General features: G+C 41.2%; 1 protein-coding gene across 1 annotated transcript in view; it reads right to left on the bottom strand.

Annotated features, from left to right (window-relative positions):
- The window catches only part of MED12L (mediator complex subunit 12L), a 315582-nt gene that overhangs the window by 240961 nt on the left and 48431 nt on the right, over positions 1–26190 (bottom strand). The window contains exons 5-10 of the mRNA XM_061193546.1: positions 10269–10438; positions 7713–7823; positions 6421–6690; positions 3219–3368; positions 2290–2389; positions 1834–1970 (exon numbers count right to left, since the gene is read on the bottom strand). Of these exons, the coding sequence (XP_061049529.1) occupies positions 1834–1970; positions 2290–2389; positions 3219–3368; positions 6421–6690; positions 7713–7823; positions 10269–10438 (938 nt within the window). The remainder of the gene's footprint in view (positions 1–1833; positions 1971–2289; positions 2390–3218; positions 3369–6420; positions 6691–7712; positions 7824–10268; positions 10439–26190) is intronic.

Here is a 26190-nt window from a genome sequence, read left to right on the forward strand (position 1 = left end):
ACTGAATGGAAAGCCACGTAGCGCAAATCTAGAATAAGTAAACGTTAGGGATTTTGGTAAAACTCCCACCAGGGAACCATGCCGTCTTGACTCAACACTAGGGTAGAGAGCTCAGCGATCCAAAAGGACACCTTGAATTTCAGGTGTCCCTGCTGTCCCTCCAGATAGCTCACCTCTATGTATTAAAAAAAATCTTAGTACTGTTGAGGCCTTTTATCTAGGAAAAAGTCTTTATTACAAATAGAGAGACTTTCAGGTCTCTGTCCCAAAAGGACACAGCAACACTCTAACCTGCGTCAGTAAGCAGAGAATTAGGTAGACTTATCATCAGTGTGCTCTACAGAGATACTGAGGCATCTCTACTGAGACTCACTCACAAGGAGTTAGAAAACACACTCGGTCTGTACCTCACTCTCAACATCCTGACCTCCTACTTGGCATCAACGGTCTTGAACCTTATCTTTGAGATGCAAGGTGCTGACTTAGAAATTATTTTAAAAAGAAGAATAGCCTGGAACAAATTCACATCAGGTTCACATGAAGGTAGGATAAGGAAAGGTTCTTGGTTGTTGTTTTATCTCTTCTTTCCACCTATGCGTTCTCAAAGGTGAGTATGAAAATCAAAGATATTTATAATCAGTTAACTATACAGTGTTCCTTCATACAGCACAGGGAAATATAGCCATTATTTTGTAATAACTTTAAATAGAGTATAATGTATAAAAATATTGAATCACTATACTGTACACCTGAATCTAATATTGTAAATCAACTATACTTCAAACAATTAAGTTAAATTAAGTGTTCCTTCATGATGGGTACCATGTGTTAAAACTTACCTCTGCATTCCTGATGCCTCCACAACTTGGATATACCATACATGCTTTCCATTGTAAAAGGAAGAGAAAATTTTTATTTCTCCCAAAATAAGGTTGAGAAAACATTATTGAAAATTCTGTCTTAATAGAGCAGTTCAATAATGAGACACTGCTAGGAAAGCATAAAATAAAAATTGTCTGTGATGCTTAATTTTATGTGTCAACTTGGCTAGGCTATGGTTCCCAGTTTTCTGGTCAAACTCCAGTCTAGATGGTACTGTGAAGGTTTTTTTTTTATAAAACGTGAATAATGTTTAAATCAGTAAACTCTGAGTAAAGCAGATTATCCTCCATAATGTGGGTGGGCCTCATCCAATCAGCTGAAGGCTTTAAGAGAAAAAAAAAAAAGAAAGAAAAGGTTCCCTGGGTCTCCAGCCTACTGGCCTACCCTGCACATTTCAGACTTGCCAACCCCTACAATCACGTGAGCCAATTCCTTAAAATAAATAAACTTCTCCCTTGCTTTCATATAATATATATATATATATATATAAATATAATTTTTCCCCCTACTGGTTCTGTTTCTCTGGAGAATCCTGTCTAAATACATTGTCTACAGATTTTTCAAAGACCGGGACCACAAGGATTCATTCACTGCTCTCTGACACGCTAAATATTAGAACACATTCCCCTTAAATTAAAACCAAACCATTATATAAAGTCCAATCACTAGATGAAGGATATTCTGCTAAAACTAAAATGATGGGGAGTGATGATAAAAGGGCTAAGAAAAATCTTTTCAACCAACATACTTAGATAGACCAGCCCAACGGACAGTTCATTTTAATAATGGTGGGTTATTGTAGTCCAATAATAGAATGATTTCAGGGTATAGACGCCTTCATAAGATATTACACTTCACAGAAAAGGCTTTGCCAGAATTTATTGAATAAAAAAGAAGAAAATATGCTAAGAAAATAAAAGGTGAAAAGAAGAAAAGAAATATTAACTCTACCTCTTGGTTATCTTTGTTTTGGTTTGCCCAGAAAATCTTATGATAAAGTGTCTCCATTGAATTGCTGGAATCAGTTCGGTCAAAACAGTGTCGATCCAACACTTCCAACGTGTGCAAAACCCGACTAATGGTCACCCCTAGGTGCAGAAATTAAGCATGCAGTTAAGAAGGGCCAAACAAAGCCAGAATAGCATAGTACAAAGTCATCATTATGTGGGACAAAGGGAATCTTAAGACATTATCATTCTCAGCATAAAAGAATTGCCAACGAAATCAAACCTGACATTCTAGACAGCCAGGATCTAAAGGGCATAGACTGAAGAACGTCCTCAAAATGCACGAGGGGGCTAAGTCCAAAAGCATCCTTATTCAGAATGAGGACTGATTTACAAGAATCAGAAACACGGCACAAAGTCCAGCGTTCCAAAGCACTCCTTCTTCTGTTGTGTTCTGTACCTGCTGTTGACTCTTGGCACTTGTCAAAAGACCACCGAACTTCCACCGCACGGCCTCTTTGTTTTATCTGCTGCTCTACCTCATAAATCCTTGCCCGAACCTGAAAGATAATCAGTTCTAATTAACTTGTGCTTGGAAAGCCACAATGGCTGTCTAAGTCATGTCAGGTTTTTCCACACGAGCAGAGCATCCTCCAGTGAGCTATAATCTCGATTGCATTGTAGGAAATTCAGCCTGCTGCCCAAGAAGTGCATTTTAAAACTTACAAGTGCTGATTCAATGCCAGTTTTCAATAATAAATACTCACAAAAATAAATGCTTGCCAAAAAAATCTTTACAAGTGAAATATTTTCTGGACATCAGACAGAAAGGTAAAAGTTCTAAAATATTATCTTTGGGCCATTCTTCTGTGTATGAAAGCAACTAGCCATGCTTTATTAATTTAAGAAAACTGCTTGGTTTTAAAAAAAAAACAAAAAAAACAGAGCTCTTGTTCTAAATATTTGTCATGGTCCTGTGGTGCAAGTTTCTTCAGTCTTTGAACCAAATAACCCAGCACTAATAAAAACATATAATAGTTAACTAAATATCCAGACTCCTAACTCTATAGTGTATGACTATACTAATATACAGACTAACTCTGGGTGTCGTGGTCACGTATTAGAACCACCACCGTTAATTACTGTCTGGGGGGCAGAACTGTCCACAAGAACAGCCCAGCAAGAGGGTGAGAAGAAAAGGAGCAACGTGACAAACTTCTGCAGTTCAGAGAGGCTACTGACTTCCCCAAGGTCACCTGGAGAGATGGGGGCAGAGCTGGGAACGGCCCCCAAGAACCTGAGTTTGCTGTAATCCAGGCTTAGCCCACTGTGCTGTGATGCCTCCCAAGAATGAAAACACCCAACAAACCACTGTAACAGCAAGTCTACCTGCTGGTTGAAAGCCGTGTTCCCACCCGGCATGGGGAGGCTGGAGGGGGCCACCTGCAGCAGATCCAGGGGGGAGCCCGGGTTCGCGCTCTTATTGTCATTTGTGGAGTAGTTCCACACCAAGGCACTTGGGCAACAGAGAGTAACAGTCTGGAAATAAAGCAGGAAAATCCAGACGTTTAGAGGAAGGAGAAAAGTATCACAACAGCTTAAGGGTCATAAGCAAATTACAGTTTCCAACCAGTGAGTTTAAAATATGAATGTCTTACCCCATTCTCAACTTTTCAAGTGATAAGACAAAAAACTAAGATAGAATTATTCTTTTGAATAGGAGGAAATACACCTACTGAGAAATTAAGGAATGTTATCATCTAAAACCTAGGAAACTTAATAAAAAATGCAATAATCGTCATTTTAAAATTGTCACTTCAATTTATTTCATGCAATTAAAAAAATGAAATGGAATTAGAATATGTAATTTCTAAGGTTGTAAAAGCTAAAAAGATTTTTTTTTTGTTAAATCTCTCAAATAACGGTGCGATACGTAGCCTCATAAATGCTGGGCAGGCAGTAAACCTGGATGGGGGGGTGGCACACTTTTTCTATAAAAAGCCAGTTAGTAAATGTTTTAAACCTTTCAGGCTACCTATAGTCCCTGCCACATACTCTTCCTTTTTGTTTCAATAATGCACTGAAATGTAAAATCTATTCTTAGTTTATAGGCTGGACTTGGCCTACAGCTTGTAGCTTGCCTACCCCAACCTTGGACCCCTGTAGACATTTTTTACTCAACCTTGCTTGCACTTTCTACGACCATCTTACTTACACATCACAGCAACCTCACGAGGTAGGGAGTGGTATTCCCCAACTGTACCAAAGAGGAATACGAGCCACAGAGGGGATGAGCAGCCGGCCCGAGGTGATTTCAGCACACAGGCCTGGAACCACTATGCTAATCCTGCTGCCTCCTAACTGTGGATTAAATAGTATAGCTCCTATTCAATTAAGCACTCACTCTGTGCTGAACACTGTCCTGGAAACGACAGTGTAAGAACTGTCTCCATCCCCCATCCACACATGGGAAAACAGAGCCTCAAGGTTAAAGTTACTAAGCGGCAGAGAAGAGGCTAAAATCAGGACTGTAATGATTCTAAAGAAGATGTCTTCACCATGTTGCTATCATGCCACTCAACCACAAACTGCATCAGCCTAGAGAATGAATGCAATATTTCTTTTCTAAAATGCAAAATTAATTATTAAAAAACTAGAATCTGAGGCCCAGGAGACATCTTCATGGAAACCAGACGGCAGATATGAATAATGTCAGTCCCTGAACCCCACCAGTGCATCGGTCTCCGCTGGCCCACACCCCGGTCTCCTCCGTCCCATCCGTGAGGGTGTGGGGCTCTCGTCTCCTGTCCACGAGGGAGCCCTTCCCTGTGTTCTTAATTCCGAAGCCACCAATATCCAGGGCACTGATCCATCAAACACCCCTCTGCTCCTAATCTTAGACTCGCTCTCTACCAGTTTACCCTTAGCTTAGGAATACGTTCAAGTCTGTCCATCAAAAAACAAAATTTTAAAAAAAATCTCCACTCACCTAGCAGGAATCTCTATCTCTTCCCTTTATAGGCACGATTCTCAAAAGAAGAGGGATCATTTTTTCTCCTCATTCTCCATCGTTCCTCAACCCACCTTAATATGGCTCCTCACCCACCATTCACTGATCATCAGTGACCACCATGTTGTCAACGACAGTCTCAGCCATCTTCTTATCAGACATCCCCAACCCACTGGCCACTGCCCACTACTAACTCCTACTGGCAACTTTCTGCAGTACCTAGAGAGGCAGTTCGGCATGGTGGTTAAGAGTGTGGACTCTGGGTCCAGACTGGGTGTGATTTCCAGCTTTGCCACTTACTTGCTGTGTGACCTATGCCACCATTTCATTATTCCTGTTACGGGAATAATATTGGCTCCTTTCCCATAGGACGGTTCTGAGAACTAAATGACACAATCTATGCTACAACTCAGAACAGTGCCTAGAACATAATAAACGCTATTAATATCATTACAGTTGAATTATGACAAGATTATTCTCGTCATCTTTGTTTATAGCAATACTCTCCCCCCATTCTTCTCTCTCCAGTCTGGCCAGACTTTCCTGGTCACCTCTGTGAGCTTCCCCTCTGCTATCTCTTAACCACTTGTGCCGCTCGGGTCCACAGGTCGTCCCTCACTACCAACTCTTTAGCCCCCTCTCGGGGTCTTGACCAGCCAAGTGGCCCTGAGTGACCCAAATCCACACACCTGGCCCTGTCTGCCCACATCTTCAGAATCAGACATGTAACCACCTCTTGAACATAACCACTTGGAGATCACAAGGGATAAAACAGTCCAAAACTGAACTTACTTAGACTCGTCCAAACTTATTTTTTGCCTTGTCTCTCTCTCCCCTACCTCCCCACTCCCACAGATCTTCCCTCTACTGTGGCCAAAACAATCTAACCAACCACACAACTGACCATGTCACTCCCCACATAAAACCCTCCAGTGACATCCTAATCGTAAGGCACACAGGGGGTCTTCTACACCCTGACCCCCAACAGATTTCACACTTTATGTATTCTATTAAGACCAACTTGCACACAAGATGACTGATCAACCCTCTGGGCCTTTTCCCACGCTGTCCTTCTGCCAGGAACACTTTAAACCCATATTATAAGCACTAGTCAGGATCACTTCCTTCAGAAAACCTCCCTGAATTCTAGGTTGGCCTAGAAGTTCCACTTCTCAACTCAGCCCCCTGAACATCCCTCCACCAACCAGTCCCTTGTCACAGAACATGGAAACTGCCCTTGTATGAGCCCATCTGTTTCCGGACCAAACAGTAAACTCTACCAGAGTAGAGACCGTGACTCCGTAGCCAGCCCTGTCCCAAAGCCCCTTAGTAAAGGGCAGGACACATGAGGAGCCCAAGAAATGCGACCTGAACACGGACCTGTGAGCTCCTAGAGCTAGGCAACGCTGTATCTCACTCCTGGTGGCATCAGCCCAGCTGCCGACACGCTACCAGATGTTCAAGCAGTGATGCTTGGCAGCTGAACAGAGCCTGGTAAACCTTTTGGATCTTAAAGACTCCCAACTCAAGTTGTTTCCTGCACTGAATGTTAACATAAAACAGGAAGGGCCAAGGACTTACCTGCAACATACAACTAAGTCCATAAACCAGGGGGCCGTGCTGTGCACAGGACAGAAAGTCGGAGAAGGCCAGCTGCACGGGGCTCATGCCGGGGCCGGGGGGGCCGGGACTGGGGGCCCCGATGCCCGAGCTGTTTGGTCCTATCATCATGTGGGGTGAGTGGGCGGCGAGGAGGTTGGGGCCATCGCTAAGCAGCAACGCAAGACGCCGGGCACAGAAGTAGGCAAGGCGGCGGGAAAGGTAGGCCGACTGGACAAACTCATCTGAATACTGAGGAGCACAAGCACACCAGACTTCAGCCATGTCTTAGGCTACTCGGTGAGACAGCTATCGTAATACAGGCTTTTCTTCATTAAAAACAAACAAACAAACAAAACCCTTCCAAAGTACTATGTAGACTGGTGCTGTCCAACAGAAATATAATGCAAGCCACATATGTAATTTTACATTTTCTAGTAGCCATTAAAAAAAAAAAAATCACAGAATGATGTATTTTATTCAGCCCAATATACCTAAATCTAAAATGTTATCATTTCAACACAAAGTATTAGTGAGATATAATACACTCCTTTTTCCATACCAAGTCTGAAGCCTGGTGTGCACTTTAAATCAAGAGCACATCACAATGTGACCCTGTCACATTTCAAGGGCTCACGAGCCACGTCTGGCTAGCGGCTACTAGAGTGGACAGCACAGATACGGACGTCTCCGGGAGGACACAGGGCACTAGTACGGTGTGGTCTCCGGGAGGGTAGCGGGTGAGAGAAAGAATGACTTCTCAGCTAGATACTCTTTCATATTGCTGGAATTGTCAAATGCGTGAACTACCTTTCCAAGAAATTTTTTTTTTAAATAAATTTCATCCAGATAGCCTAAATTTTAACAGATCTTAGGCCAATCATGAAAATAGGAAGTTCCCACCCCCAGTGGCTCAAAGGATATCAAAAGAATGTAGAAGATCCTCTGTATCCTTACAAAGAGACGATTTGTTTTGTTTTCACAGAAATCTGTGTGAACAAGGAGACAGTATTTAAAGAGCTGTTTGCTCAGCTCAGGGAAGGGGGGAAATCAATGTGGGTAAGAATACTTGAAAGGGACACGTGCCCAAGCAAATGACTGCTACAACTTATAAGAAGCCTCTTATCACTTCAAGTGTTGGAGCATCAAGACCTTTTCTCCTTCCATTTCAAAAAGAAAATTTTTCCTCTTCCACTTCCACTTACCTCATCATTCTTAATCAGACTCGTTCCTTGCCCATAAAATCAATTGGCTCATGGTTACATGTACTGTACCTGCAGCATTAGTGGTAATAAGAGTTTAAGAAGATCATCATCCATTGGTCTGATCTTTTCTAACACATCCAAGATCCACGTCAAATATTCGTGTTTTTCTAGCATTCCTTCCTTAAATGAACAAAGAAAAATTACACTAATAATGTTAAAACAAAACCAACTAAAATCCAAAAAAGAGCAGTCTTATCTTTATGCTTAAGTGTAATTTTACTATTGTTTTTGTTGTTGTAGTAAAACATGGTCTCCTTGATCAAAGTCTAAATTTTAAACAAAGCAAAGAACTGGTGCTATTCTGTATGGTTAATTGGAGGGGTTTTTTGTTGTTGTTGTTTTTTGGGTTTTGTATATCTGCTTCATTCTAAATTGATAAAAATTAATTCCGACAAGAAAGAAAATTCAGAAGCTTTCAGACTCCCAGGGCATGTCGAATACCTGGCTAGATTTCAGGGTACTATGAACTCATACTCATAGGAGGAAACTTGGCCAATGGTAGTGATTACAAAGAACAAAAACACCCGTCGTACTATCGTCTCAGAAAAAGAGGTTGAAAATCCTATCAGATCCAAGGCCCCTTAGTAGCCTCCTTCTCTATCCTAAAATGAATTTCAGCTACCATAACCTACCTACGAAATATAACCTTAAAAGTCAATATAATAGCATAATTATTTGTAACATAAAGAAATAAAAGGAATTTATAATAAAATAATGTATAAATATTCTGACATAACTACACTAAAAAACAACATACCCATAAATTTCCAAAATGCTTCACTGGGTTGGTGTAGTTCCTCTTAACACAAGCAATGTTAACATTTTCATCTATTGTCTTCCTATGTATGTACATATAAATACACACATTCTTTATGGCATTCTATGCACACACATATTTAATGTCATATTATAACCTTGTATTATGATTCACATCATAAAAGAATCTTCAAGATAGAAACAAAAAGCTATGTTTTCTGGGAAAGCCACTTAAACTTTCATGGTCATTCTGGTTAACAACCTTAGTAGTTAATATGAAGTCCTACTTTGTTCCCAGCAACTTTGACATATCTACATATCACCAGTGGTCCACTACCATGGTTATCAATGATTTGTGTAAAAATATACTGCTAAATTATAGTTTCTATATTTAAAACATTACAGGGACACCACATTGACATGATAGCAAAGTGTTCACTTATTGCTAATTTCTATTTTTTTTAAATGCTTACAGTCAAAAAAAAGTTAAAAGGTTAGCCACAGAAAAAGTGCAATTTATAGTTTTCAGACCAATAAAGTAAACTTTAAGTTAAAGAAATAAATAAAATGGAACCTTGCATGAAGGATTAAGAGATGGTGAATGCAAGGTTCAAAAGAAAAAGTATCTTCATAAGCATGACTTCCAACGACTACATAATGTCCATCCTCAAGATGCTTTTGTTATGTACCTGTACCCTTATCTCTGCACATGCACACTTGCACATGTACATACTAGAAACAGTTTGTTTCAGAATAAGGTGAATTAAAATATGATGAACTTTTAAATTAATGTCCCAGTTAGATTCATCCATTTAGGACCTACCTAACTGCTTCCAAAAAAGAGATACTGATCTCAGTGTTCCTAATACATAAAGTAATCCTTCCAAAAATACTAAGCATGCTGAGAGACACTTTTTTCAAAGATGCAGACTAAATCCTCGGCTCAAAAAAAGTCATAAAAGCTCAGAGCAGGCACCGAAGTAGTCTTCTGCTAAATGGAACTAGAACTGGTTAAGAGTTGTTTTTACTGATTTAAAACTAACAATAATACTTCCCAAAGGACTGGGTAAGTTTCCTACTTTGAGCTCTTAGAAAAACTTGCTTACCACTTGGAAATTGTAATTAAAGTTCTAAGGGGGGAAATTTAGAAACCACACATCCTTTCTACCCCCTTCCTCTTTGATCAAGATAGCAGGTCGTGAACGTCTATGCTGGTAACACAACTCCAGCTGAATGCACTCGTCCTTCCTCTACGCCGGGAGTAAAGATCAATCGAGGCAAATAACGGCACAGGCGCCCTCTTCTGGTCAATATGATGTACATCAGCGTGTCAGGATGGGAGTTCAGTCGTTCCTCAATGCCCTTACCCCTCCTCTCAACTGCATTTTAAACTTCAGCTGAACAAAATTAAGATGACCTTTCATTGGAATAACTGAGCTCTAAAGGAGATCTACTATAAGACAGGAGGCATCAGCACAAAAATTTTTTTGAATTAATGCCTCCAGTTTTTGCAAAGTAAACGGCTTGGGAGGATTACATTTAATAGCGCAATTACAAACCAATTAATGGCATTAAAAGAGCTGGCATCATTGAAAGCTGGCGATCAATATGTATAATAGGAAGCTGTCATCTCAGGGCAAAGGTGTTACCTTTAATATAATTTAGTGTGAGATATGTCAGATGGCTTTCTTTGAATGTATTAGTTCATATAGTGATATAATTTTACGCTCCCCCCAAAACTAAACTGTAAGGAATTTGTTCTCCTCTTAGAAGCATGCTAGCAGCCTTTGCGTTTCGTGGGAAGGTTACCTGGAACATGTGGAATGCCAGCTTTTCGTTGTACTCCCACTGCCTCATTGCCTGCTCCACGTCGGGCGGCACGGGGACAGGGCCATCGCCCGCGCTGGAAGCCAGGTGGTAAAAGTCGGAAATCTTGGCTAACTGCTCTCGAAGATACCTGGTAGATATTTGTGTCCACTCTGTATTTAAAAAAAAAAAAAAAAAAAAAAATCCATTTCCAGATACGATGAATGTAAGAACTTTTTCTTCCTTTCTTATTATCTCAAGGATGTACTTATAAAACAAACACCTATTACACAAAAATGGCTTTGGAAAACGTATGCAAGCACTGTTCAGAAAGGCACACCCACCTCAAAGCCCTTAAGTAATGCAAACTAGTGTAATGTGCCTGCCCCATCGGCTGGCAAGGATGCCTTGCGGCCAGCTTTTCCCTTGTCCCTCTGTGACCCCTGACCTAGGAGAAGAGATGCCCACATTCATATAAAAAAATATCAATTTACATTCCCACCAACAGTGCAAGAGTGTTCCCTTTTCTCCACACCCTCTCCAGCATTTATTGTTTCTAGATTTTTTGATGATGGCTATTCTGACCAGTGTGAGATGATATCTCATTGTAGTTTTGATTTGCATTTCTCTAATGATTAATGATGTTGAGCATTCTTTCATGTGTTTGTTGGCAATCTGTATATCTTCTTTGGAGAAATGTCTATTTAGGTCTTCTGCCCATTTTTGGATTGGGTTGTTTTTTTGATATTGAGCTGCATGAGCGGCTTGTATATTTTGGAGATTAATCCTTTGTCAGTTGCTTCATTTGCAAATATTTTCTCCCATTCTGACGGTTGTCTTTTGGTCTTGTTTATGGTTTCCTTTGCTGTGCAAAAGCTTTTAAGTTTCATTAGGTCCCATTTGTTTATTTGTGTTTTTATTTCCATTTCTCTAGGAGGTGGGTCAAAAAGGATCTTGCTGTGATTTATGTCATAGAGTGTTCTGCCTATGTTTTCCTCTAAGATTTTGATAGTGTCTGGCCAATTCAAAAAGAGTCATGTACCAAAATGTTCATTGCATCTCTATTTACAATAGACAGGACATGGAAGCAACCTAAGTGTCCATCAAGAGATGAATGGATAAAGAAGATGTGGCACATATATACAATGGAATATTACTCACCATAAAAAGAAACGAAATTGAGTTATTTGTAGTGAGGTGGATGGACCTAGAGTCTGTCATACACAGTGAAGTAAGTCAGAAAGAGAAAAAGAAATACCGTATGCTAACACATATATATGGAATCTAAGGAAAAAAAAGGTCATGAAGAACCTAGGGGCAAGACAGGAATAAAGACACAGACTTACTAGAGAATGGACTTGAGGATATGGGGAGGGGGAAGGGTAAGCTGTGACAAAGTGAGAGAGTGGCATGGACATATATACACTACCAAACGTAAAATAGCTAGCTAGTGGGAAGCAGCCACATAGCACAGGGAGATCAGCTCGGTGCTTTGTGACCACCTAGAGGGGTGGGATAGGGAGGATGGGAGGGAGGGAGACGCAAAAGGGAAGAGATATGGGAACATATGTATATGTATAACTGATTCACTTTGTTATAAAGCAGAAACTAACACACCATTGTAAAGCAATTATACTCCAATAAAGATGTTAAAAAAAATATATATATATCAGAGGCACAAGCAGGAAATAGAACAGGGGAGGTGAGCGCTTTAAGAAATCACAATTCCAGACATAGAGAACAGACTTGTGGTTGCCAAGGGGGAGGAGGGATGCCAAGGGATGTATTGGGAGTTTAGGATTAGCGGATGCAAACTATTACATATACAGAATAGATAAACAACTAGGTCCTACTGTATAGCACAGGGAACTATATTCAATCTCCTGTGATAAACCATAATGGAAAAGAATACGAAAGAGAATGTATACATGTATGTATAACTGAGTCACTTTGCTGTATAGCAGAAATTAACACAACATTGTAAATCAACTATACTTTAATAAAATTAATTTTTAAAAAATAAATTAAAAAAGAAATCACAATTCTACTCCAAAAGAATTCAAAATCCCCCCAAATGCAGCTCTCTTAAGGTACATTTTTCCGGCTCCAAGTCAGGGTTCAAACATGCCTAACTAAGGTGTGTTCTGTTTCTGTCAATCTGTAAGAGGACTGACCTTCCCCGCAGGCTGGCCCCAGACAGCGTTCCACCCTGCACCCCCTTACCCCTGCCGGGGACACAAGAGTGGCCGCCTCTTGGACAACCATCTGGACCTTCAGTTATTCTACTCTCCCCAACCAACACAAGATGCCTTAGAACTCAATCAGAAAGAGTAGTGAGCGACAAAAGGTAGGAAACTGGGGAGGAAACAGAAAATGTAGCATTAAAAAAAAAATCACTAAAATTATTCAAAAGTATCCGCCACACGGTCACAAATTAAATCAATGTGTTGCCTTTGACTACCATGAAGGATGTGATGCCAACTTTAGCCCATTCTGTGGATAAAAATGTAGTAATTGCATGCTCACAGCCAAATTTCCCCAAGGATTAGTGAAACAGCATTTCAGAAGAAATCATCGTACTGAAACATTACCACACGGTGCTGTTTTCTCATTATTTCGGCAGTAGGTTCTCCACCCTTATTTTTAAAGGAACCTATCTTGACAAAAGTAAGAGTAGAAACTAAACATCTACTAGAAATTGAGCGTTTTGATTTTATTTTTAAGTACTACTAAAATTACTTGACAACAGTACCCAGAGATAATTAATGACTGCTAAGTTTTGGTCTAAACCACTTATTCTAATTGTGTCTTATTTAAAACTGAAATTCAAATGCACATGTTAAGCACTGCTCCAGTAATAAGCCAATGCAAAAAGATGAACAGATACTAGGTCAACATTCTGTTCCTAATATAATCGTTTTTCAGAAAGCACCACCAATAACAGATATTATTGTTAAAATTACTCCCTCGTCATTAAAAACCAAACAATAAATTATCAATGTCATCATTTTCTGGTGCCCCTGTTATGGACTAATCATCTCATGACTCTCACTTGTTCAGCAAAGCAAAATACCAACCATCAGATGAGAGGAGTTTAGCTTAGCTATAATAAGCAAAAACAAAAATAACAAGGATCCAAATCCTAGCTTTTGTGTGCCAAGCCTTGCTATTAACTCACTCTCAGTTTGGTACTATTCTCAATGCCCCCTCAGAATATTTTAGCTTCAAGAGCTAAAAATAACACACACATTCACACACACCCCTACTTTGTCTAGGGTATATTTTCTTTTCAAGATTGTTTTTTTAAAATATAGAAGAAATACGCATTCACTACAGAAAATTTCTAATGCAGATATGACAAGAGAATAATCTCATAATCATTAAACAGTTTTATATTTTTTCAGTTTTCTTTTTTCCTTCTTGTGTGCTTGACTGTTCACATAAATATATGTATATCTTTTTAAGAATCTGAATGTATCATTCCACAATTTGAATTCCTTTTAAAATTCAAATGGAATTCAAATATAGACCTCTTGGTCGTGTATTTTAACTTTAACCGTATTTAACTGACATTAAGTTATCATATCAATCAGACCGATTCAGAGACCTGGGACTGAAGACAGTCCAGTGTGAACTAATATAAAAATTAGGATGCACACAAAATTTTCATTAAAAACAAAAAATAACAAATAGCCACTAGTACTGTACTCCTTAAAATTATTAGATTCACTGACACCTCTCATGCTTAGTCAGGACTGATCATTAAAAGGGAGAAATGGGGGCAGCAGTGGCAAGACACACAGTGGTTCTCAGCCCTGAATGCAAATGCCATCACCAGAGGGGCTTTTACCAAACGCCAGTGTCTTCGGCCCCATCCCACCAGATTCTGATTTAATTGGTGTGGAGTGGGGACCCAGTCCTAAGTGATAAAAAGAAAATAGGAATGGTCAGAGATCTTAGGGAAGATGGGGGAGCGAGGTGAGGAGCTTCAAAGGTAGAAAGATGCAGAAAGCGATGAAAGAGGCTGCTCTGAAAGTGGACCAGTTCTAAAATCGAGCAACTCAGAGGCTCGGGCTACATCTCTAGTTCACTGATGTCAAGTAGAACTCAAGGTCCACGAAGCCAGATTATTAGAAAGTTTACGAACATGAATGTTACTGACAGTGGGTCAGGGGTCAGCCCTGAAAAGAATGACCTGTCCTTTTCACAACACTCTCCCCAGCATCCAAGAATCCTGTAGCCACTATTCCTCTTTGTTGATGCCTAACCCCCAAAACAGAAGGGATTTCAGAGGCCATGCAGTTCACCCTACCATACGATAGATCCAGGCACTGCAGGCCTAACTCAAGGTCACACAAGTAAACCAGAAGCACACAAACAGGTGTGAGATGCCCCACTCCAGGACATGAAAGTACATAAATTGCTAAATACATGATAGGTGAGAAGAGAGACGTGTCAAGTTACATTAAAAGATGATCCCCCAGGGCCTGGAATACCTACAGTATTAATAAGAGAACTGGGAGCTCAGCAGAGGAGAAACATCCACCCTGGGGGCAAACACAGAGCACCCCAAATGCAGCAACGCTCACGGAGAGGGCGTCCTGGCAGCGTGACACACCAGAGAAGCGATACAGGGCCGCACTGAGTGCCGCCGGTAGAATAAACTTAGGGACGGGATGGCCCTGGGTCCAAATCCTAGCCCTGCCACTGAGTCGTGAGCAAGGCATCTAGCCTCGGCTAAACCTCAATCTCCTCATCTCTGCAACAGGGATCAATAATACATCCAGGCTTCCCTGGTGGCGCAGTGGTTGAGAATCTGCCTGCCAATGCAGGGGACATGGGTTCGAGCCCTGGTCTGAGAAGATCCCACATGCCGCGGAGCAACTGGGCCCGTGAGCCACAACTACTGAGCCTGCGCGTCTGGAGCCTGTGCCCCGCAACAAGAGAGGCCGCGATAGTGAGAGGCCCGCGCACCGCGATGAAGAGTGGCCCCCGCTTGCCGCAACTGGAGAAAGCCCTCGCAACAGAAACGAAGACCCAACACAGCCAAAAATAAAAATATAAATAAATAAATAAATTTTAAAAATAATAATAATAATAATACATCCAGGTCAGTTACTGTAAGGATGAGTGACTTAGCACAGTGCCTGCACTGCAGAAGTTGATCAGTAAGCGGTTGCTATCATCATTATTATTGGTATGAAAAGTTTTTAGAAAGGAAACTAAAGGTTAGACCTTGACTGTCCCTGATGTTAGACCCTGCTTCTGCCTCAGCTGAGCTGCAATCCCTAACATAATGCTCTGGATAAGTGTTTATGGAATCAATCAACGTCAATTTCATGGTTCCAAAACCTTCAATGGATCTGCAGTCCTTGATGAATTGAGGTCAAACTCCTTAGCTGGGAATTAAAATCATTTCAAATACTATCTACCATTACATACTCATACACACTCAAGGTGCTAGCTCAAGGTGTTTTCTCTCTGACTCTCATGCCTATGATGCTCTATCAACAGGACCTTCCATAACCACCTGTGTTCAGGGGTGGGAATATTTCTGGGCCCAATTCAAATGTCACGTCTCTCGTGCAGCCTTCTCTAGTCTCTGGACACCACCCCACCACCTAGCGGGGATCTCTCTCTCGTCTCTGATGTATTAGAATTTCCTCCATCTCTTTCATCCCCATAAAACTATTCCTTACGTGCTCAAGATCTAAGTATTGACTTGAGTCAATACACTATAAGGTCCTCCCAAAATAAAGTGACTAAATCAAGTTCCTCCGCAATTATTCTGCCTATCAAATCTTCATACAAACATCTTCGCTTTCTAGTTTAAACTCATCACTGCAGACCTAGAAGGTTTCAAACACCACTGTAGGGAAAATGCTAAATTCCCTCTCTGGTGCTCTCTGCCTTTATTACAACCAATGCAACTAGAAGCGCCTGTTCATCAGTGTGCTACAAGAGGCCCATGCAAATACAGAACTTTCTGTTCTTTTTAATAAACTTCCAGTAAATATAAGTATAAATATAAACTTTACACACACACACCCTAATATATGTATATATATATATCCTTTAATTTTGTGAAGGCTTATTTTCCTTGCTAAATTCTTTCCTTTTATCAAAACCAGTGGGAACCCACTACATAAAATAGATGCAACAAAGATTGCTTTGTAAAAACTCCAACCAAGTCCAGAGACGAAGGTGCACATCTTTAAAGTGATCCACTTGAATCAGCACTTAAGTCAATTCCAATGCCAGGCTCCTCAATGGAAAAACCTATATCCTCAAACATTCTCCCTGAAGCTACACCACTACAATAAAGGGTTCTTGCCTCTCCACAGTGAGAACGAACAGACCGCTTCTCAAAACTGCAGGATGTAGAGGATCTAACCAGCCCGACTTTGGTGCAAACCTGCCTTTAGTGCAGACTGATGGGAGGGTGGGGAGGGTGTGGGGAGGGGGAGAAGGAAATTTCAGTATATATAAGATGCTGCACCCTCCATCTGTGAGCTCCCAATAAAATGACTGAAAGATTTTCTCGTTTTCTGTTGTTAAAACACTTTCTTGATCAAAGGATACCATCAACAAAGTGAAAAGGCAAACTCACAAAATGGGGAGAAAATATTTGCAAATCATTTATCTGACAGGGGACTTGGATCTAGAATATATAATGAATGATTACAACTCAATAATAAAGAGGTGAATAATCAATCCATTTTTTTAAATGGGCAAAGGATCCGAATAAACATTTCTCCAAAGAATATAAACAAATGGCCAATAAGCACATGAAAAGATGCTCAGCATCATTAGCCACCAGGGAAATGCAAATCAAAACCACAATAAGGTACCACTAGGACAGTTATAAACAAGAAGACGGACAATACCAACTTTTTGGTGAGGATTGTGTGGAAACTAGAGTCCTCATACGTTGCTGGTGGGAATGTAAAATGATGTAGCCACTGTGGAAAACAGTTTGGCAGTTTCTCAAAAGGTTGAACATAGAGTTAACATATAACCCATCAAGTCCACAACTAGTTACATACCCAAGAGAAATGAAAACACATACCCACACAAAGATTTGTACACACTTATAGCAGCATGGTTCATAACAGCCAAGAAGTGGAAGCGATTCAAATGTCCATCAACTGATGAATGGGTAAATAAAATGTATGATATGCCTGTAATGGGATACCACTCAGCCATTAGAAGTCATGAACTACTGATCCGTACTACAACATGGATGAAACTTGAAAACATTATACTAACTGACAGAAACCTGTTTCAAAGAACCACATATGTTATGATTCCAGTTAGATGAAATGTCCAGAATAGGCCAATCTATAGGGCTGAGGGGGGTTGAGCGGAAATGGGGAGTGACTGCCAATGGGTACGAGATTCCCTTCAGGGTGATAAAAATATTCTAAAATGTAATGATGGTTTCACAACTCTGTAAACACATGAAAACCCTCTAAAGTGTATACTTAAAATGAACTGTGAAACAGTATAAATTGTATCTCAATAAAGCTATTATATAATTTTTTAATGTTTTCTTGAAATACCTTACTACCAATAAAAATTCATCAGCATTTCATGAAGTAAAAGAAAAGACTACTCTGCACGGATGAAAAGTAATCCACGACGAAAGGACGAGACTTTGAGGGGCCCAGGGAGGAGGTGTGGTTAGGGAGGAGAAGAAGGGTAGAAGCAGGCGTGGCCAAGAGGGTGAACAGTTAAACCTGGGTGATGCGTAACAGGGACTTTATTACATTCTCCTATATTTGTCTATGTTTGAAATGTCCATAATAAAAGGCTTAAAAAAGTTAATCAGTTGAATTCTATAAAACGATTCACAGGAAACCGGAAATCCCGTATGCGGCCACTGGTCAAACTTGGGGAATGAAAGGCGGGGCGGGGAACAGAGTGCTGGATAAAGAAGAGCCCCAGGGAAAACTGCTGCCTCAGGGCGACGGGAGACCAAAGAAGAGTCACCCCACCGGCTGGAATGTTGGTTCTGCTGAATGGGCGGTTAGTGAGATCAGGCCCTCTGGCTGAAAAGCTGGGCTGTTGTCACTCCGTGGAAATGCTATGGTGCAATAAATTCCCAAATCTTTTTTTATGCTTTAAGTTTTCCTCTCACTTAGAATTAACTGTACAACACTGGGGCTAAATGGCAAATACTGAATATCTGTTTTTGTCTGGATGAGTAATTTTACCATGTTATTTTTAACTGGCTATTTCTCTCCGGTTTTACTTACTGGCAATGACACTAAGTACTGTCACTTGGGGATCAAGGTGACAACTCAAGAAAAAATAAAAATCATGGGCATTTGGCAGCAAACATTAAATGCCTACGGAGGGCCAGAAGCTCTCCCAGGGTCTGGAGCTACAAAGGTGAGAAGAAAGCAGTCCCCACCTGAGGTGATTCATCCTTGAGGTAGAGAGACACACAGGGACACAGATACTGACAGCAATGAGGTAAGCGCTCTGACATGCCATGGGACACAGGAGATGAAGCAAGGGGATGCTTTAGCCAAGTCTGGAGGGAAGGTACAAAGGAGTTCCACAGGCAGAAAGAGCAAGTGTGTGACATCCCAGGCCATGCGGACAGCAGCAAGGCAGAGGGAGAAAGGGTCACCCGTGAGGCGAGGTAGGTGGCCCAGGCCAGAGGTCCTCAAACGCGATGGCACAAAATGGTCACCAGAGGGCGCCAGTTGGCTAAACATACCGATTTAGCTTTGACTCCGAGATTTCCACCCTGTAAGTCTGGAGTGGGATCCAGAAATCTGCATTTATAGCCAACAGCCCAGGCACTGACAAGCTATGGAGTTTGATCTTTTGCCACGAATGACTCAAAGCCATTGAAGAATTTTAAGCAAAGGAAAGAGGAGATCAGATGTGTAAATTAAGATTCTCTCTCAGAAGTTGCAGGGGGGGGGTGGCAGGGAGGGAGACAAATTGAAAGGAGGCTGCAAAGTCCAGTGGAGAGGTGACTGAGGAGGGTACAAAAAAAGAGGTAGGTAGAATTGTAAGCAACCTGACGGTGGAGAGGGAGAAACAGAGAGGGGTGGGCAGCTTCCAGATCTCCCTGTGGGGTAGCTGAGCAGATCATGGTGCCATAGAACGGGATGTGGAACAGAGAGCGGGGCTGGGGGAGGGTAAGGGGGCTAAATTCAATGCGTTTGTTTTCATGAACGTGTTGTTTTAATTAAACTTTATTTTGAGATAATCATATTCCCATGCAGTTGTAAGAAACAATATAGAGAGACCCCGTGTACATTTTATCTACTTTTCCCAAATGTTAACATCTTGCAAAACTACAGGACAATATCATAACCGGGATACTGACATGGACACAATCCACCGATCTTATTCAGGTGTCCCAGTTCTGAATGCAGTTTTGAACACTTGGATTTGAGGTGTCAAAGATATTCATGGGAAGATGTGTCCAGGGGCAGGTGGATACACAGGTCTGACATTCAGAAGGCTCAGGGTGAAGATATGGATGTGGGGAACTCTATCATACATGGGCGCAATGCCTTAAACGACGGGACTATGACAGCAGAAGTACCCAGCAGACACAGCCCCAGGCGTAGGAAGGCTTATTCTGCAGAGTAAGAATATGGCTTGTGCACTAACTCAGCCCTCTCCTGCGCCCTCAGCGTATGTTTACTCGCTTGGTGGTGAAGAGCCCAGGTTCTAGAGTCAGGTGGCCTGGCTCCTGTTGCAGCTCGAATCACTGAGCAGCTTTGGAGTCCTGGGCAAGTCACTCAGCCTTTGGATGCGTCAGTTACTTGTCTATCAAACAGGCTGATAAGTGTACTTAGCCTATATGGTTATTTTGAGGATTAAGTAAGATATAAGATGCTTAGAACTGTGACACAGTTTGCTGTGTCACAGCACAGTGTGCTTCTGAGAGGAAGCGAACTTGCATGATTTACAGGCCGGGCGGCCAGGAGCCCACAGATGGGCAGGAAGCAACCTTGGCTGGAAGTAGGAACTCTCTGGCCAAGACAGGAAGACAGGTGAGGCCTGGCTGCTGCACGTAAGTCCGTCCAGGTGTCTGTCGGGGTGGCAGTGAGCAGGTGGCCGAGGGAGACTCACGGAGTCTGCTCCTCTCTGAAGTCCAGGAGAAGGGTGGTGAGACAGGGGAGGGGGCCTGCAGACGGAGGTGCAGGTCCAGCCGACCAACCGCTCTGAGGAGGGAGGGACAACGCCCCCCACGAAGGATAAGGGCCCTTACAGGGCAATATATAAATAACTGTGCAACTGTGTGACTGATGCTTAATGCTTAAGGATCTCAGGGTGAAAAACAGACCAAGTGGCCAACCAAGGAAACGGGCGGCAAGGTCTTGGGCAGGGAGAGGAGGAGGAGGAGGGGCTGATGAGGAGGGAGCAAAGGAGACTTGAGTCCCAAAGCAGCAAGGAGACTCCCAACTGCCTGCCTGCTTGTCTTCGAGATGCCGGGCAGCATCTCCTACCTGAGGACAGCCTTTGACCCTTTTCTTGGTTTTCCCCTCTCACTGTCAGGTCTCTGATTCCTGTTCCCAGGCTAATGCAGACAAATGCTAACTGTTGCATTTAGGGATTTTTTTTCCAGTTGTCCTTTTTCTCTGTCAACCCCATAAGTGCATCTGAAGCCCAGGCAGAATCCAGTTTTAGCCCCTGGACGAGAATGTCTTATCCCACCCATCAGCCAAGCCAGGAGGTTCTCGGCACCAGCACCGCTTCGCGGTTTCCTCCTGACAGAGGGGCACGTGCGAAACGCCTGCCGTGACAGCCCCACCCCTTCTGGGGAGCGGGGGCGGGCGTTGGAAATGAATGTTATAGTTATCAGAGGGTGAGTTCCTCAAATCCTTCCCAACTTCTGAGTGAGCGACGGCCTTGGCCCAGCTGAGATATTCCTCTCACGGAATAACAGGGATGTTAATTTTCCAAATATTAAACTGGTGCGTTTACTTAACCCCGAAGGACAAGTCCCCACCGCCTTCCACATCTGAGACCAGGCTGAGGACTTCATCACCCCAGGAGAGGACAGCTAGGGCAAGACAAGAGACTCGAAGAGGAGACCACAAATTCGCCTCCCTGTGAACCGGAGAACATACCTCTGCGCGTTCCTGCAGCCTCGGGAATAAAGGGGGGCCCTCCTGAGGATTTGTGGGGAGGAGAAACGCGGGCGCAGTGCTGGTGAAAGACCCACTGCCGGCCCTACTGGAGGCGCCAAAGCTACTGAAATTACACTACATCGGACGCTTGGTTACCCTTGCTCCTCCTCTAGCTTCTGCTACAGAGGAAGCAGTAGAAAAGCCCCAGTCGTTTGTGGAGCAAAAATAAACTACATTTTCTTTTTTTTTTTTTTCCTTTTTGCGCTTTGCACTGGAATTTAATTCCATGACCAGTTGTGCTTTGAGTCAAGTTTCTACAGTAAGAGCAGCACCGTGTTTACTTCTTAGGTCCTAGACGTAGCTGCTGTAAGTCTGTAATTCTGAACAAGAGTCTTCCACTAGGACGCGAATACAAATACTACAGACATCACGTCGCCAGATAACCGTGCAAAGTAACTCCAGACCAAAAGGCTCTAAAACATAAAAACGCTTACACATCATACAGACCACGCAGACCCATCCCCTGTATCCTCTCCTCCAGCACTCACCTGGTTTTATTTTGCTGGAGATTCCAAGACCGTATGATACAGTGTACGGTACGATATCATATATCAGTATGATATGTTTATTTCCATCTATTCATCTTAGTTGTGTTACTCTCACAAAGATGTTCCAACTGACCATTTATCGACCCTTAATGTGTTTTCTATCCTGTCAATATAGTCCATATACTCCTCGACTACAAAATCATGGTGAGCTGAAATGGGCAGAAGAGCCACTTTATTGCAGGGATTTCATTTGGAAGATTATACACACTTTGTCTGAAAATGACCCTGAAACTTAGAGTACGTCTTTTTAAATTTAAAAAAAAAAAAAAAAAAAAAAAAAGCTTTCTATTCATCATGGAATTAACATTCCCGTACAAATTGCAAAAAGAAAAGATCCAGCTTTTATAAGTATTACAAAGTTAGTAGCTTAGAGCCCCTTACAAGAGCAAGGTGCTCTGTGCACAGCACAGAGCAAGCACCTATTTCCTGAACGGAACATAAAAGCATGCACTAAAGATACACATAAAAATACATTTCAGAAGATACACAAGAAACATTACAACAATTCCTTCTGAAGTGTGTGATGAGGGGCCGCAGGAGGACACAGTGAGGTGAGACTTCACTGCGCCCTTTGGGGTGTTTTGTGTTTTTCTACCATGGATATGTGTTACCTACTTTTAAAAAATGTTTAAGTCACACAAGCAGCTGTCTTTTCTCAAAATCCTCCTGTTTATGCTTTAAGCAATAGATCTACAAGATGCACAACAAATAAAAACTCATGAAACACTGAGCTTTTTGAAACACCCCTCATACCTCACCCCATCCCAGCCTCACAGTCGCCCCTCTGATATGAGCCGCTTAGAAACTCTGCAAAGCAAACAGGACCCAGAAATGGAAGTCCAGGATGGAATTCTCAGTTCTCCCACTTTCCATGGATCTTCTCACCCTAATTTGTAAAACAGAGATACCTAGCTACCTCAGAGGGATTCTGTGAGGACTGCCCCAACTGACAATATATAAAACCAGGCTGCAAACTACAAAAACTTCTAACAAACAGATATTTTTGCTGTATAATACGTTCCAGGTATAGATGTACATGTACGTATTGATAGCCATAGACAGCAAAGAACTAAACTTTAATTAAATTGAGACTCTGATCACTATTTTGTCACAGATTCATTAGTTCAATCAGGAGTCAACATTAAAAGTGACTAGAAAACAGAGAAACTGTTGAGTGGCAATGGGTTCTGAACAGGAAATTCAAGACCAGGTAATTCACCCAAACCAACAAGACCAGAAGAAATGACAGTGGTAAAGACCAAAGCAAATACAGCACACATAAAAGAACTATAAATGTAACTCATTTGCTCTCAGTTTGCCAGAGAGGAAGATAACTAGCTAATTTAAGACCAAGAAATACTTTTCAAGATGTGAAAACAAAACAAAGCAAAAATTTCCCAATTTTTACTTAAAGGCTAGATTTCTTTAGGGCTCAGCTCATATTTAACTCTTACAGAAAACCTCCCCTAATTTTTCCAGCCTCCCAATCGTTTCCTATATGATTACCGGTAATCACGTACTGACTGTTGCTCTGTGTTTTATGTATGCATCTTGTTTCCATAAAAATGCCTTTAAGGCAGCCCCCTTGAAGGCAGATAGCACAGCCTCCATTTGGTTAAAAACTTCACAGCATCTACTCCAGTGCAGAGAATCTTAATATACTTTTTTTTTTAACTAAATCCCTCTTTATTCAAATGAAATATAATAAGTTCTCTGAATGCATTTCTTTAAGAAATTCAAAAAGCAATCATGAGCAGACATTACCTTTAACTGATCATAAACACACACACACACACACACACACACACGCACACACACACACAACCAACAACCACCATCACCACTACCACAAACTAGCATTCTAACATGGACCCGGCTATAACATTTTTACTTTAGAAAAAGCTGAAATATGTTTCCATAGGGCAACAATGTGGAATGCAGAGTTACACTGTAGCATATTAAACTTGATGAGAACATTTAAAAGTGTATATAAATCAGGAAAGTACAATGGCGGTTGACAGAGGTGGAGGGAGGGGAGAGAGGGGAAAGGAGAGTTTATTTAATGAGTAAAGAGCTGCAGTTTTGCAAGATGAAAAAGTTCTGGAGACCGGTTGCACAACAATGTGCAGACAGTTAGACTGTATTGTACATATAAAATGGTTAAGATGATGAATTCGATGTGATTTTTACCTCAATTTTTAAGTCTCTGTAAATTTTACATATCCAATTAACTGAACAACTACACACCTGGAAAAATATAAAAGTCTTCCAATTTTTGTTAAGGTCCCAAGCAGCAAGCACTTGGCCGAGTGAAAAGTAAGCTCTCGTAATATTATCTAAGAAGAACTAAAACTGTAATGCATTCCCTGAGCTTCCTTCAAATCTTTTGCATGAAACACATTTTTTTACAGCAAGGTATCTTCCAGAAAAGGTATCAACAACACAAAAATAGAGAGTAATAATTTGGGACTGAGATTAGGCTTAGCTAACTTTTTATTTATATCAAAGTTACACTTGCACGTGTCTTAGAGTCCAATAGCTCTATATGACTTACTGTGAAAAACAGCAGCCCACTGTCCATAAACTCCTCCATTTCCCATTCTCCAAAAGCAATTATTTTCAATTCTTTCATCCACTGTGTTTCTTTTGTTGACCGCTTTATCTCTAAATAACATACTTGCAGTTGTACTTTCTGATTTTAAGCATTATCTATTGGCTTCCTACTATGGAAGATGATGGAATATTCAGCTCTCCTTCACCTCCCACCAAGACGTTATGTACTTAGATATTTCCTTTCTTCCTAACATGTAGCAGATTTTAATTCTGAATCTAGTATATGTTTATAGCAGGGTAAGACAAATAAGAAACCACGGCCTTGTTACTAGAAACCATTTCATTGTCCATGTAACTGATATGAAATAAAGGTAAAATCAAAGAAATTAATAAAAATCTTTAATGTTAAATGGAAATGTTAGAGATGAATTGGAAATAGGAATATAAACCCCCATAGGAATGCACAACATGTGTACACACACATGTATTCACAGATATATATGTATCCCATCCATCCAGATAGGGCTTAGATGCCATGACATCCTAGTAGCAATGAGCACTTTCAGGATCCAGATCTTGCTTTCTAAATACCATTCCCCACTAGAAAGAAGTAGGGTTCCGTAAAGAAATGGCTGATTGCAGACCTGAGGCAGAAAAAGTACAAGATGAACCTGGGAGACTTTCTGTGCCAAAAAAGAAGGAGGTGCTCTAAGTCAAATGGTGTCATGTCAAAGGATACAAAAGAGCTTGAAACATCTTCCTTTGGCCACCTTTGGGACAATTTGAACACTAAAATGAACAACAAGTATAACAGGTTGCAAAATGCTGAATGAAGGACTATCAGTAAGCCCATAACAATGACCAAAGATAAATTTTTTTAAATAAGAAAAAAAAAAAAAGGAGAAACTCATTTATTAAAGAACTAAATGTGCAATTACAGCAATTCTTACTCTGAAAACTGATACTCAAAGGAAAAGAATTTAGCATTTATTCTGCCTTTTTTTTTTTTTTAGAAAGAATTATGATTTATCACAGCTGATGAGGGAAAGCCCATTTTTACAGAAGAATGCCAACATCTAGCCATTCCCAGTGAAATAATGGTTTTGGACTTGGTTCATCAATGGATGCTAAAACTTTCAGGTGAAAGGAATGGAACGGTTGCACGTGCCAAAGTTGTACCCATAGGTCCTGTTCCTTCTATTGGAGAGTGGTTTTTACCGGATATAGCCAGAGTTACCTCACCAATCAAAACCTATTTTTCATGCCTAGGTAAAGCATGAATTTAAATTATGCTTATGCAAGCACATCTGTCCAGCCTTCAGGGTTATTTTCATAGTAAACAAGGCAGATATCTCCTTTATGACAAATAAGATACAAGGAACACGTGAAAATGTGGAGGCAATCTTGACTTGAAACTCAAAACTTGTCTCTGGAATCAAAAAAAGTATGCACCGTCTTCAAGGACCCGAACTGAATGTAAGCTGGTTGGCTCAGATAAGAAACCAGACTGTCAATTATGTGTTTAGCAGGGCTTATTTTTGCAGTCCAAATGGCTCAATGAATACGTCACAAATTAATTACCCACTGAGCAAGAAGGGGAGCTGTTTCTTCTATGTATTTTGGGGGCGATAAGGATGGTGGTTCCGAGAGTACAGTCAA

The sequence above is a fragment of the Eubalaena glacialis genome, chromosome 6, assembly GCF_028564815.1.
Source record: "Eubalaena glacialis isolate mEubGla1 chromosome 6, mEubGla1.1.hap2.+ XY, whole genome shotgun sequence".
In the NCBI taxonomy this organism is placed as follows: domain Eukaryota; kingdom Metazoa; phylum Chordata; class Mammalia; order Artiodactyla; family Balaenidae; genus Eubalaena; species Eubalaena glacialis.